At 37.6% G+C, this 14,557-nt stretch overlaps 1 protein-coding gene across 1 annotated transcript; it reads left to right on the top strand.

Annotated features, from left to right (window-relative positions):
* Positions 1–325: 325 nt before the first annotated feature.
* On the top strand, positions 326–13,662 carry PSMB1 (proteasome 20S subunit beta 1). Its single transcript, XM_044675819.1, has 6 exons — positions 326–493; positions 3,906–4,013; positions 5,500–5,581; positions 9,325–9,454; positions 12,817–12,923; positions 13,358–13,662. Exons 1-6 carry the CDS (start codon positions 372–374, stop codon positions 13,541–13,543), a joined length of 735 nt encoding a protein of 244 aa, XP_044531754.1. The 5' UTR covers positions 326–371; the 3' UTR covers positions 13,544–13,662.
* Positions 13,663–14,557: the final 895 nt, after the last annotated feature.

The raw sequence follows: 14,557 nt of genomic DNA, 5'->3' as shown, positions 1-14,557 counted from the left end.
AAGTTTCACGTAACAAAAAACCCCAAACGTCTTGGGACTTTTTTTTTTGTGCCCAAGACAATAGTCTCCCCAGGTTGTTGGCGAGGAGGGCGGCGGCGAAGAGCCTGTCTCCACCTTCTCGTCTAACCCCTCCTCCCCCTGGAATGACTACGCCCCACCTCCTTAGTCCCAGAGTGGCTCCGAACGACAGGGGGTGCCGCGACAGACGGGCAGACGATAGAGAGTAGCGCAGATAGCGCGGCTCTGCCGGGAACTTGGGGGGTGGGGTGGGGTGGAGTTGGCAGGAGAGGGAGCCGGAAGTGATTCAATTTCCGGCGGAGCGGCCATCTCGTCGTGAGACAGCAGTCGCTGGAACCGTTCTCACTGTCGCGATGTTGTCTGCTTTCCCCTTCTCCGCCACGTACCCGGGCCCCGGGATGGAGCGGGAGCTGGAGCCTCACAGCAGCGCGGGCCCTGTGCAGCGCCGCTTCTCGCCCTACGCCTTCAACGGAGGGTAAGGACTCGTGGGGCCCGCAGCCGCCGCATTCTGCTGGGGAGGCCAGCCGGGCCAGGCCGGGCCGGGCAGGGCATCGCTTCCACTTTCACTTCGCTCCTGGGGTCCGGGTCCTGGATCCCGAGGCTCCTGCCTCTGGCTTCACTCCCCTGGAGAATTCAGGCCATTATGAAACTTCCTTCAGTGGCAGTCGAGTCTCTTGCATGCGTTCTGCCTTCTCTTTGTGTGCAGAAGGTCATGCGGAGCTTTGCCTTCTGTCCCCACTTCTTCCAAAGAAGCTTCCGGATGTACTTTTCTGTAGCTTGTGACAAAGTGTGGTACGGTGTATAGGAAGCTGCTGGGGAGTCAGGAAGACCTGGGTTCAAGTTTTGACATCCCTGTAATTGTGCACTGGTGGGAGTTTCCACACCGCGGATGCATACAGTCTTGGATTCTCTTCAAAAATAGCTATGATTAGTCGATTTGATTTTATTGGTTAACGTGTTCTTAAAAAATCTATCGCGTACTATTTTAATATATGAATTACTATTTAATATTAGTAATGCTCAAAGTGTATTGCAAGGTTGGTGACAGTCCTTTAAAAAGAATTAGAATTATAGAGTTTTAGAACTGAAAAGCACTACTAAATAATTGTATTACATATTACACTAGTTTTACACATTACTTCTGATGAGAGGCAATCTGATGTAGCAGATAGAGAGGCAGCCTTCAAGTCGGAAAGACCTGCCTCTGACATATAACAGCTATGTGTTATAACTGCAAGTCACTTAGCTCCCTGTGCTCTAGGCCATCTTTTTTTTTTTTTTTTTTTAAACCCTTACCTTCCATCTTAAATTCGATACTGTGCATTGGTTCCAAGAAGGGTTAAATGACTTACCCAGGATCACAGAGTTAGAAAGTATCTGAGGTCACATTTGAACTCTAGGTTGCCTCTCAATCCCCTGAGCCATCTAGCTGCCCCATTTAGGTAACTCTTAAGATCATAGATTTGGGGGGGGCGGGGTGCAGCTAGGTAGCTCAGTGAATTGAGAGCCAGACCTAGGTTCAAATTTGGCCTCATAAACTTCCCAGCTTTTGGCCCTGGGCAAGTTGCTTAATCCTTGTTGCCTAGCCCTTACCACTCTTCTGCCTTGGAGCCAATACGACGGAAGGTAAAGGTTTAAAAAAAAGGAAAAAAAAAAAAGATCATAGGTTTCATTGGTAGTGGGAATTTCTTCATCTGAGAATTTCCTAAACTAATGAAATCACAAGCCATGAATACCGCCCCCCTCCCCCCCATTATATTACCCTTAAATACAATCCCTGCAATTTGAGAAGCCTCAGAGCCTGCTAAGGTGATGTATGCTACATACATATATTTATAAATTACATTTATGTGGTTAACATAACTTAGACAGTCTTATTCACAACAATCCAGTGATATATTTCTAGTGTCTTTTTTCCTCATGTTACAGATGTAGGAACTGAGCAGAGAAATTTAAGTACCACAACAGAAGGGGAGTCCAAATATGAAGGAATGTTCTCCCCTTCAAATATAGCACTATTGCCAGGATAACATTGATATTCTGTTTAGATTTTGTATAACTGATATAAAACATAAGTCAAATTGCTGGCTAAGTTTCACCCCAATGAGTTTTTGTGTCTACATTTTTTCAGTTAGAAAAAAATGAATGTAACTAGGGTCGTGATTTTGAAACTGCTGTAAAGCTTTTCCTTGTTGATATTTATTTTCTTACCCTTTCAATAACTACATTTAATTTTTTTTTGGTAGCAACCTGATACATTGGAACCCAATACCAAAGCTTCCTAGGTAGACTTCATTATATCAGAGGTCAGATTGTCTCCCTTGAACTATAACTGTACATTTGAAATGAGAAATAAAAGGTCATAGGATCATAGATGTAGTGCTAGAAGGAATATTAGATGCCATGTACTTTTAACTCCCTCATTTTACAGATGGAGAAAACTGAGGCTAATAGAGGGCTAGTGACTTGCTCATGATCACAAGGTTCTTCAGTTGAAGTCTGCTTAAATATTGTGGACTTCTTATATACATAAAGTGACCATAAGATATCTTTTTTTTTTTATAGATAAAACAATAGACATAGGCTATCAAGTTTGCCCTTTCCAGTGCCTCCAAAGATAATTTCATTTCTAGGGATATATTTTACTGGGGTTTTCCAAGAATTTCATCTGTGTGTCTTCTCAGATATTGCCTTTGCTTTTATTGGCAATTGTATAAAAGAATCTGGGAACTTGACCAGTCTATTTAAAGAAAACCCTTTCCTTCTCTTAGTATTAATTCTAAGACAGAAGGACAAAGAAAGGCTAGGCAAATGGGATTAAGTGACTTGCCCAGGGTCACACTCCTAGGAAGTGTCTGAAAACAGATTTGAACCTAGGTCCTCCCAACTCCAGGCTTGGTTCTCATATCCATCTGTGTAACCTAGCAGCCCTTGACCAGTCTTTAATTAGTTAACGCAGTTATTAGGTCTAGTGATTACTTTCCTTTTTGACTATGTAGGTCTGTACATACTTCCAAAGAAATCTTTCTTGTTAATCTAAATTATTCATTGTGAATTTTCCTCTTATCTCACAAGCCCTCAGCTCAATTTCCATTCTTTCTTTCACTGCTTTATTTTCTTCCTCTTAAAACTCACCTTATTGCTTTATTTATTACCTTAATACAGTCAGTCTTTTACCATTACACTTTATAATTTTAAATCTACATTATTAGCTCTGACTTTGATTTCAAACAAAGCTCTTATATTTCCCACTCATTATTGGGTATCACTTGAATGTCTTGGTGTCACCTTGGCTTTTGAAACTCAACATACTAAACATCAAAACTCTTCTCTTACTATTTCCCAATTACACTCATCACTCTTCTTCAATCTAGAGTCACTGATGGAGTCTTTTTTCTTTTTTTTTCCCGCCTTGGCTCTTCCTTTATATCTCTTGTTTTCCCACTTCCTTTATATTTCTTTGACCACTCTTAGTATAGGTCCTTTCAACTTGACAATTGCAGTGGTCTCCTAACTCATCTACAATATTAAGGGAGAGGGGACAGACAAAGGTGGCTCCAAGATTTTGAGCTTTGGGGCAGAGACTGAGAAATCTGGGAATTTGGAAGGGAGGCAGATTTATGCCTACCCAAAGTCTACATTAAGTTTTTGTTTTTTTCCTTCCTGAGCTTGAGATTCTGTCAGGGTGTCTTATGTATAGGAGTTTGGTAAATAGTTGGTAGTTTGGGCTTGACACTTAGAGGAATCCCTAGTACAGTTTTAGGAATCATCTATATAGAGCTAATGATTGAAACCATGTAGGGGAGATAAGATAGGGAGAGAGGTAGCTAAAGGACAGAACCGTGGAGAAATTTAATTGATTTATCTTCTCTCTCTCTTTTTTCTAGGACTGTTTTGGCAATTGCTGGAGAAGATTTTTCCATTGTTGCCTCTGACACCCGACTAAGTGAAGGTTTTTCAATTCATACTCGGGATAGTCCCAAATGTTACAAATTGTAAGTAATTTTCTGAGGAGATATATTATGACTTCATCAAGATAAACTAATGATATGTAGTATGGAGGCAGTTTCCAGATTATATGTTTCAAAAATCTTTTAAAGAGATTAATAATAATTGCTTACGTTTATGTAGAGATTTAGGTTTATATAGTATTTTCCTCTCAGCAGTCTAACTATAAGGTAGGTACAACCCATCTTCTCATAGAAAACAATGTTTTAAATGATGTTTAGGTTCCTAAGCTAAGGATAGAAGCTTTTAAAACTTATATTATTACTAAACTAGCATGAACTTGAATTCCAAGTCCTTAGAGGAGGGAACATTCAGCTCAGGAAGACGGAGGTAGAATAAGGAGAAGATAGTTTCCTTTTCTTTTCTTGGCAAAAGGTAGATAGCCCATTTTGTACATCTTTGTTACCTCTTGGTGTCCTTTTCCAATTCCAGTCATCTAGTTTCCTGATGTTGATTTGAGACTTCAATTTGGCCTTCTCTGTCCTATGCTTCTCTTTAAAGCACCTCCCATTCTAAAATTATCTTCTACCTGCAATTAGAGAAGGGCTCCCATCACTTCTTCAGCTGTCAGATTTTAAGAGGCACAATTCTGACAGCCACAGTGGTCCTGTTAGCTTCCCATTACCTCTAGGATAGCTTACAAACTCTTTTGTTTGCCATTTAAAGCCCTTTACAATTAAGTTTTTATTTCTCATTCTAGGATAATTATGCATTATATCCTTCAGATGTTCTGTGATTTGGCCCACTTAGTTTTTGGCCTACTTAATGGTGTCTCCATGTAATAATGTCCTATATCTTGTATAGGTATTTTACAATGCCCAGAATATTCTTGCTTTTTTAGCTTTGCCTTTTGAAATCCATAGTTCCCTTCAAAGATTAGCTGAAATGCCAACTCTTTTAGCTTGCATTTATTTTTTTTTTTTTAACCCTTAACTTCTTTGTATTGGCTCCTTGGTGGAAGAGTGGTAAGGGTGGGCAATGGGGGTCAAGTGACTTGCCCAGGGTCACACAGCTGGGGAAGTGTCTGAGGCCGAATTTGAACCTAGGACCTCCTGTCTCTAGGTCTGACTTTCAGTCCACTGAGCTACCCAGCTGCCCCCTGAAATGCCAACTCTTATAAGAATTCCCAGTGGGCACTCTCCTCCTCCTAATTCATACTTAATTGTATCATATCTTTTGTATTTATTCATATTCAGATTTGAGGAAAGTAATCTGATTAACCTGTTAATAAGGTGTGAGTGAGATCCTTTTATCTTCCTAGAGATGTTTGCATTTTAAAAAGAATATTTCTCTGCAGGCTACCTCTCCCTTCTCTCTTTTTGCTTTTCATATCTTCCCTTCCTTCTCTGAATTCTTCCTCCCCCATTCCTATCTTTCCTTTTTCACCCCTTCTTCCTCCTTTCTCCTCTCCCTTCCGCCTCCTCTCTTTCCCTGCATTAAAAATAATATTATTTTTGAATTTATATTTTACAGAACAGACAAAACAGTCATTGGATGCAGTGGTTTTCATGGAGACTGCCTTACACTTACTAAAATTATTGAAGCAAGATTAAAGGTAGAAGTCCTTCATATTGTCTCACTGATTAAACAATTTATTAGGCCCTGTTAACTTTACAACATGACAGACTGTTAGTCTTTGAAGAACTTGAATGATGCTAGATCAAGTGAAACTATAGAGATCTTACTTCCCCCATCAAATGGCATGCAATGATAAATGTGTTCTTTACAGTGTTACTAAAGCAACCCTATTTGTGCTACAGCTCAGGGCATGGTTGCCACTTTTTTTTTCTGTAAGGGAGGAATTGGTAATTTCTCCAGAAAATAGTCCTCCCCCATAAGAAAATCTGTTGCAGTGTGAGGCAGCTGGAATTAGAGGAGCTTAGTTAGGTATCCTGGAGAAGAATGCTTACCCCAAGTTTTGAGTTTTGGAATGGTGTAGACCAGGAACCACTCTGAAAGAGGGTTGGTCACACCTTAATTCAAATATTTAGTATATTAACAAGAATTAGATAAAAGTCAGCAAGAATGAGAGTGGTTTTTAGGGTTTTGGCATTGTGAGAAGGAAGAAAAGAGGTAAAATTTATTTTACCTGGTAGTTTTGCTTAGACCTGATTCTGGCTGTTGTTACCCAGAATTATTTTCTACTATGGATTGCTGGTCTGTTAGTTTTATTTCACGGAATATTTAGGGCAACAAAATTTGACCTGAAGAAAAGAATTTGATATGTATATAGCTCTTTGGCATTTGTTATACAAATTGTATGATAAATTTTGCATTTTTGTTTTTTAATACAACATAGTCAAAACAATATTAAAATGCTATCCTTTGGCTACTCATGGTAACATAGAGATACATAGACTCAGTTTCTGGTAATAATCTTTTAAGAAGCTACAAATCTAGCTTAATTTTTTTTAAGCTACTGATATTGTAGGCATTTATTATTTGAAGCCTTCAGTTTGTTTTACTTGAGGGGAGAGACAGAATGGTTACAGTTCTTTTTAGAAAGAGTTTTATAGCAATCCTTTTTCAAAACCTAATTAATTAATTAAGAGTATTTTTGCAAGATTCATGTTCTTTTCCTCCCCTCGCCTAATCCCCTCCAGTAGCCAATGTGCAATTCCATTGGGTTTTACATGTGTCATTGATCAGGACCTATTTCCATATTATTGATATTTGCAATATACCCAATTATATCCTCATCCACCCATGTGATCAAGCAGTTGTTTTTCTTCTGTGTTTCTACTCCTATGGTTCTTCCTCTGAATGTGGATAGCATTCTTTCTCATAAGTCCCTCAGAATTGTCCTGGATCATTGCATTGATGCTGGTAGAGAAGTCCGTTCCATTCGATTATACTACAGTGTATCTGTCTCTGTGTATAATGTTCTCCTGGTTCTGTTCCTTTCACTCTGCATCAATTCTTGGAGGTCATTCCAGTTCACATGTAATTCCTCCAGTTCATTATTCCTTTGAGCACAATAGTATTCCATCACCAACAGATATCACAATTTGTTCAGCCATTCCCCAATTGAAGGGCATCTCCTTAATTTCTAATTTTTTGCCACCACAAAGAGCGCGATTATAGCTATCTTTTGCTTACTTTCCCATTATATAATAATTCCTTTTCTTATCTAGGTAATACTTACTAATTTAATGTAAGTGCTTTGAAATATTTGAAGATAGCAACTTTTTGCTTTGTTTTTGTAACACTTAAAATTTGCTATCTAGTATAGGGGCAAAGCTATTAGTGTATTTTTTCCATCTTTGCATTTTGAAGTCCAAATTTACCATTCTTTTTTTTCAGAAATTAATGTTTTAAGTGATTCTCTGTAGTTTTAAGTTTTTAAAATGCTTTTTTTCTTTATACCTTAAAATAATTTTTTTTGCTATTTTTAATTTTCTTCTTTCAAAACTTTTTTTACTGTTCTTCTGAAACATTGTGGGGGTTTTTGCTCTTGTTTCATGATCATTTTAGGGGAGTGTGCCTTATAGCTTACCTCAGTGGTTACAGTGCTTTACACATAGTAACATTCTTAACATGCTAATTTTATTCATTTTTATAATTATTGGTGCAGAATTTTCCTCCTAACTGGAGTTTTTGAATTATTTTTCTTTTTCCCCATTGTATTTATTCATTTTTATCTCCCTTTTTTATTCACTAAAACCGTGTGTGTGTGTGTGTGTGTGTGTGTGTGTGTGTGTGTGTGTGTGTGTGTATGTGTGTGTGTATTGAGGGGGGATTTTTTATGCATTGTTTCCTATTCCCACTTTGTTGTTGTTTTTTGCTCACTTTTGGTGCATTTATGGTGCCCTCTTGTAATGTTCTCCAGAAATCTGTTCACCATTGTTGTGATAGTACTTACTATCTCTAAATTATAAGACGTGTTTTTTGAAATGAAAAGTTGTGAAAAGACTTTTTCAAAATACCTATCTTGAAAAAAGTATTTTGATTAATAATGGCACATGTAGTAGTGTTCCCAAATTTTTGGTAAACATGGTACTATTATTATTATTTTTTAAAATCCTTACCTTCCGTCTTTAGAATCAGTACTATGTGGGGTTAAGTGACTTGCCCAGGGTCACATAGTTAGGAAATGTCTGAGACCATATCTGAACCCAGGACCTCCTGCCTCCAGACCTGGTTCTCCACCTACTGAGCCACCTAGCTGCCCCTATTGTTTGATTTTGCATCATTTCATATATCTCTTACAAAATTGCTATTAGTCATATTTTAAAAATAGGTTAAGCCGAACTAAAATCAGTTTTGAAATATTTTGATGCCCCTTCAGATAATAAATAGGTTTCATAGTTCTTTCTTTGGATGTGGATAATGTTCTTTCTCTCAGAAATGACCTGGATCATTGCATTGCTGTTAGTAGAGAAGTCCATTACATTCAATTGTGCAACTGTGTATCAGTCTGTGTACAATGTTCTCTTGGTTTTGCTCCTTTTTCTCAGATAATAAATAGCAACCCTTAGGTGTTGCAAAACCAGAACTGAAAATCAGTATAATGACTGTACTATATATGGTTTTGCTTTGGCTTAAGTGCCAAGTCCGTTACTATCAACTGTTCTAGATTTATCTAGAATAAAGGAGTACCTTGTGAAATCTCACTTTCCTTGTTCCTCCAAGTGGTTGATGGATGTAAAAAAAACTCTGACTATAGATGGCTATGTATGCAAAGTACAGTGAACCTAGATTTGTTACATTTTAGGTCAGTGATGGCAAACCTATGGCCTACATGCCAAAGTTGACACACAGAGACCTCTCTGTGAGCATGTAAGCTGTTGCCCGCCGGAACGGCTCCCTTCCTCCTTTCCTCCTTTCCATCATGTCTCCCCTCCTCTCTGCCCAGCAGCCCAGTGGGAAGCTCTTACTCCCTCCCCTGAGCGGAGTATCTGGGCCACTCCCCTCTCTTTCTCCCTCTCCTGACTGTGGTAAGGTGGAGGGGGATGGCACACAGTGTCTAAAAGGTTTGCCCTCAATGGTCTAGCTCATCTAATGCTGCCTCCATGTGGTCTTGTTTACATCCTCATGTACCGAAGTAGAACTTTGTGGCCCTGGTTACTGCCTTAGAAAATATAAGCATGTCAAGTTGGATTGTTTTACTGTAAGATACTAGAAATTCAGCCTTTTACAAATGCCTTTATAAAGGAATTTGGGTAAGTCTTAAATTGTAGCATATAATAATTCTCATGATTATGTTGTTTTATCTAATATATGTAAAATTGTCTTGTATTTTTCGATCACTGATTACTGTATGCTAATGATTATTTCTGTTTTCTTAAATAATTGCAGATGTATAAGCATTCTAATAATAAGGCCATGACCACAGGAGCAATTGCAGCAATGTTGTCTACAATCCTCTATTCAAGACGCTTCTTTCCTTACTATGTTTATAACATCATTGGTGGACTTGACGAAGAAGGTTAGAATTTCTTTCTAAAGGAAAAGGGAACATGAATAGTGTTTCTCATTTCTTAAACTCTGTTACTAAAAATGAATGCTGTGCAGCTAGGTGGCTTAGTGGATCTAGAGCCAGACCTAGAAATGGGAGGTCCTGGTTTCAGATCTGGCTTCAGACACTTTCCTAGCTTTGTGACTCTGGGCAAGTGCAGTGATGGCAAACATTTTAGAGACCAAGTGCCCAAATTGCAACCCTCATATCCTCTGCCTTACCTTAGACAGGGGAGGGAGGAAATGCTCCCATTGGGCTGTTGGGCAGAGGGTCGGGTTATGTGAGAAATGACCTCAGGCCTGCGTGGAGGGGGAGAAGGAAGTAGCCCTCTCTGGCACGTGTGCTATAGTTTTGCCAACACAGGCCTAGCCTGGTCTTCTGCCTTGGAATTGATACTTAGTACCAATTCTAAAGACAGAAGGTAAGGATTTTTTAAAAAATTGAGTAATAGTAATGTTCATTTTTTCAATTTTTCAGTCATATTATTATATGCATAATAGAGAAAAAAAGGTAAGTATTGTTATGTGACTCTAGTAATTGTTGTTAGGTCATTAGTTTGTCAATATGTATCTTCACTTATTGTCAGTCACCTTTTATGCAGTAAATTAGAAAGCATTTTGATCTCAGATCTTGGAAAATAGGTTCTGAGAAGTTAAATAATGTTACTAGAGTTGTATAGTTAGAGAATAATAGAAATAACTACTTTTTATAAGATAAAACTGTAAAGTAAAATGAAATATTTAAAATAAGCATCTCAGAATTTTTCTATCTCACTGGATGTTTTCTTTCCAAATAGTCCTCTTGGGATGCTTTACTCATTCCAGTATTACTGCCATTGATCTCAAAAAGCTTTCGGAATTTTTCAAGAGTTGTCCAGTTCTATAGTTGGGAGACCTTTGGCTATTAGGTTGGCTGTTTATGTATTAAGTGTGTGGTCTCAGGCAAATCTCTTAACTTAAATGAGTTTAGGTTTCCTCACGAGTAAATGGGCATAATATTTGCACTGCTTACTTTATGTGATGACGGGGATAAAAGTGCCTTGTAAATCTTTGAATGACTAAATTAATGTATTTGAAATTTCCAGCAAAGCCATTTTATAAGATATGAAAAACTTTCTTAGTTGTGCTTTTAAAAAAAGACCAATTGAGCATATTCAAGAAGGAACTCCCGGTTCTGAATGAAGGCATTTCCAAAAGAAGTGTTTCAAAAAATGTCTTAAGCAGTGGTGGTCCTTTTGACCATGACTGTTTTTATTGTTGCTTTGACTGAGATCATGATTATCACCTCTGATTTTTGGTTTCACTCAAAACATAACAGATTCTATTCTAACTGAGAGAATAGCTCATCTTCATTCCATGAATAGTTGCTTTAAATCAGTGGTTCCCAAACATTTTTGGCCTACCGCCCCCTTTCCAGAAAAAATATTACTTAGCGCCCCCTGTCACATACTATCACCGCCCCCTTACAGTTATTCACTGCCCCCAAATGTACCTGTGGCTATCACCACCTCACTGGATCACTGCAGCACCCACCAGGGGGTGGTGGCGCCCACTTTGGGAATCACTGCTTTAAGTTGTTTCTTGAAAATGGCATCGGATTTTCTTGGATTCTCTTTTCTAATCTATTTTACTATTCCCCTTTGTTTTATAGGTGAGTTTTTCCATATCATATTGAATTTCATTTTGTTAGACTGGTTTCCCCTCCACTTTATCCTATAATGTTTCCTGTCTTTGACCCCTTTCTTTTACCGAGAAGAAAGTGGTGAAAGAATGGTTCTGGCCTAGTAACCTGTAATTGAGGTGGTCTGATCCAGGCCAGACATAAATTTCTGGACTTACCTTCTTTCTCTCTCCTTTTAATCTTCCCTTTATAATCAATGATAACTAGCATTTTGGGAATAAAGCAGCTACTTCAAGGGAAACAATGCTTCTTTAGATGAATATACTTTGGTATGTTTATAAAATGATTTACTCTTCAGATAATCCTTATTAAATAATTTCACTAAGAATGATACTTATTTTACTGTATCTTACTAGATATTTTACTGAATCTTAACTTACGAGCTAAGTGTTGTAGTGGATAGAATGCCAGACCTGGAGTCAGGTAGGCCCATTTTTCTGAGTTCAAATCTGGCCTGACACTAGCTGTGTGACCTCGAGCAAGTCACTTAACTTTATTTGCCTTAGTTTCCTCATCTGTCAAATGAGTTGGAGGAAGAAATGGCAAATCACTCCAGTATCTTTATTCAAAAAACCCTTAAATGAGGTCACAAAAAGTTGGACATGTCTGAAATAATGGAAGAGTAACAAAAATATTTCTAAAAACCATTTAATTGTTACTTTATAATAATCTCTTTGGTAATACATAATTCTTTGCTCTCAACCATATTTAAAATCACGCTTAATAATTGAGCTGTAGTGTCTGCAATAGAGATGTCAGAATAAGGATTTGGCATTTGAAGCATAAATGTGTTGAGCTATATTTCCTCTAGATTACTCATTAGAAGTTAGATAGATCTAGGTATTGACTTTTCCTAAGTGAAGAATATTCAAACCTTTCTGGTTGGTAACCAAAGTAAGCTTTTTTTTTTTTTTTTTTGAGAAGAACATAGAGAGTAGCACTCTCTAAAACAATTTCAAGAATTAATAAAAGGATGAGAAGTTCTAATTTATGTAGGCAGCAGCATTTGGAATGTGGGAAATAACCTTTTTTTGAACTCCTACAACTATTAACTTATAGTCTTATTTCAATTTTTGATTCATATGCAGTTTTCTATTCATGTTTGTAGGAGTTAACCAGTGGCACAAAAAAGAGCTCATTAAAATTGGATATCCAGCACACAGAATCCAAGTGAATGGACTAGTATTCTTATTATCTAAACTGGAATTGGCTTGGAAGGAATAGGTAAAATGGAGGATATTGAAAGAAAAAAGTCCAGGAACTCTGGTCTACCTTGTTCACACATCCATTAAAAAGAGCCTTTAGAATTTTCTCAGAAGATGGAAATAGATTATAATAACTAGAATTATTGTAAAAAGTTCTAGATAATTCCAACAGTAATTTAAAAACATCCAAATCTGGCCTCTGACCCTCTCCTAGCTATGTGTCTCTGGGCAAGTCACTTAACCCCCATTATCTAGCCCTTACTGCTCTTTTGCTTTGGAACCAATACGTGATATTGATTCAGACAAGAGGGTAAGGATTTAAAAAAAATACTGTAATCTTTACTAATAAAATATCCTAAGGATTTGAATCATACAATAATTTACATTTGTACCTAAGAGTAAATTGACTTTGTAGTGTGTCATTAGTGAAAACTTTTTTTTTTAAAGGGAAAGGAGCTGTGTACAGTTTTGATCCTGTAGGATCTTATCAGAGAGACTCCTTCAAGGCTGGAGGATCAGCAAGTGCTATGCTTCAGCCCCTGCTTGACAATCAGGTAATGAACCTACATGCAATTTTTTATCCTGTCCAGTAAGATATTTTCCTTCTGTTTTCATTTCACACTGCATTATGGTTTTTTCTGTTCATTTTGAAGATTGAGAAGTCAAAATCTGTTGCTTCTTTGTGAAGTTGGCTTATTTTCATTAATTTTTTTCTATTCAGTGAACAGTTGTTTAGCACACTAGATCTTCTAGGTATTTGGAAAATGCCACAAACATTCTGTGGTTACATTTGAATTTCTTTTGGCAGTAGGGGGAGGTATTGAAAGTGTCTATTTTAAGATGTATTCTCCTTTCTTCATATGTGATAGAAATTATACTTTAAAAATCATCAGGGTCTTAGACATGAAATATTTTTTAAAAGCCTTTTTTTCCTCTCCTAATATTACATATGCACTAATTACTTAGTTGTTTTCTTTTTTCCCATTAGGTTGGTTTTAAGAATATGCAGAATGTGGAGCATGTTCCTCTGTCCTTGGAAAGGGCCATGCAGCTAGTGAAGGATGTCTTTATTTCTGCAGCTGAGAGAGATGTATACACTGGAGATTCACTTAAGATTTGCATTGTTACTAAAGACGGCATTAAAGAGGAGACCATTCCATTAAGAAAGGATTGATTTATACACTTTTACCCTTAATCATTTGGAAGCAGTATCTCAGTTTTTGGAAGGTTTAGTCTACTTGTGTTATTGTATGACTAATTTGTCTTATTAAAATGTTTTTGAAATGTTGGAAAGTACTTGGTCTTACAGTTTGCAGTTTGGGTGATACAGATGACTTAAACAAGATTTACTGGGCTAAAGAGAAATTTATTAAAAGACACACAGGATGAAGTAGAAATCAGCAGCTTCACAATCCATTCCCTTTACTCCTGAAATGGTAGTCCCTATTCTACATGGCTGGACTTGATCTCATCTTCTTTTAACTCTGAGGTCTGTTTCTGGTTCTATCAGTACCAACACCAAATTTCATCATAGATGTCTTTGAGAGGACCTTTTTTATAGTACAGATGACACTATATGGAAAAATACTGGCAGTGTTCTTGTTTTGTCTCCTGGGAAAGTCTTGGGCAAGATATACCCTGAGGAAAAATGGAGCTGGAAGAAGCTATGGGATTATGGACATACTCAATCCTTTTGGCCTCTTCTATAATCTATAGCCCTTTCTGAGTAAGAAAGACTTGGAAATAGGAGGTCTTTTATTTTTTCTCTCCCTTCTTTCATTATTCATTTTGCAGTTGCAGGTAGAACTTAGGTTCTTAAAAGCTCATTTAGTCATCCCTCTCCCCATACCCCCTCCTTTAGTTAAGACTTCTTTTAAGCTATCCCAGGTAGATGAATCACAGAGTCTCAGTTGGAATTAAGAGGTCATCTAGTTCAAGCCATCAAGCCATACTTGAACCAGAATTCCCCTACAATATTCCTGATGTTTCTTCTACTTTCCATTTGAAGATCTCCAGATAGAGTCTTAGGTTAGTGACCTATAATGTTACTTTCAGGAGGGAGAAGTCTAATGCTTCCTATTCCTTCTAGTTGCTCAGGTAGGCAACTTCAGAGCCAGAATTTTAGAGTTGGAAGGGCCTCAAAAGCCATGTGGTTCAACTCATACCCCAAAAGAGTTCCCAGTAAATA

Source organism: Gracilinanus agilis, chromosome 4 (genome assembly GCF_016433145.1).
Source record: "Gracilinanus agilis isolate LMUSP501 chromosome 4, AgileGrace, whole genome shotgun sequence".
In the NCBI taxonomy this organism is placed as follows: domain Eukaryota; kingdom Metazoa; phylum Chordata; class Mammalia; order Didelphimorphia; family Didelphidae; genus Gracilinanus; species Gracilinanus agilis.
The sequence above is the reverse complement of the archived record's forward strand: the minus strand, read 5'-3'. Positions and strand labels throughout refer to the sequence as shown.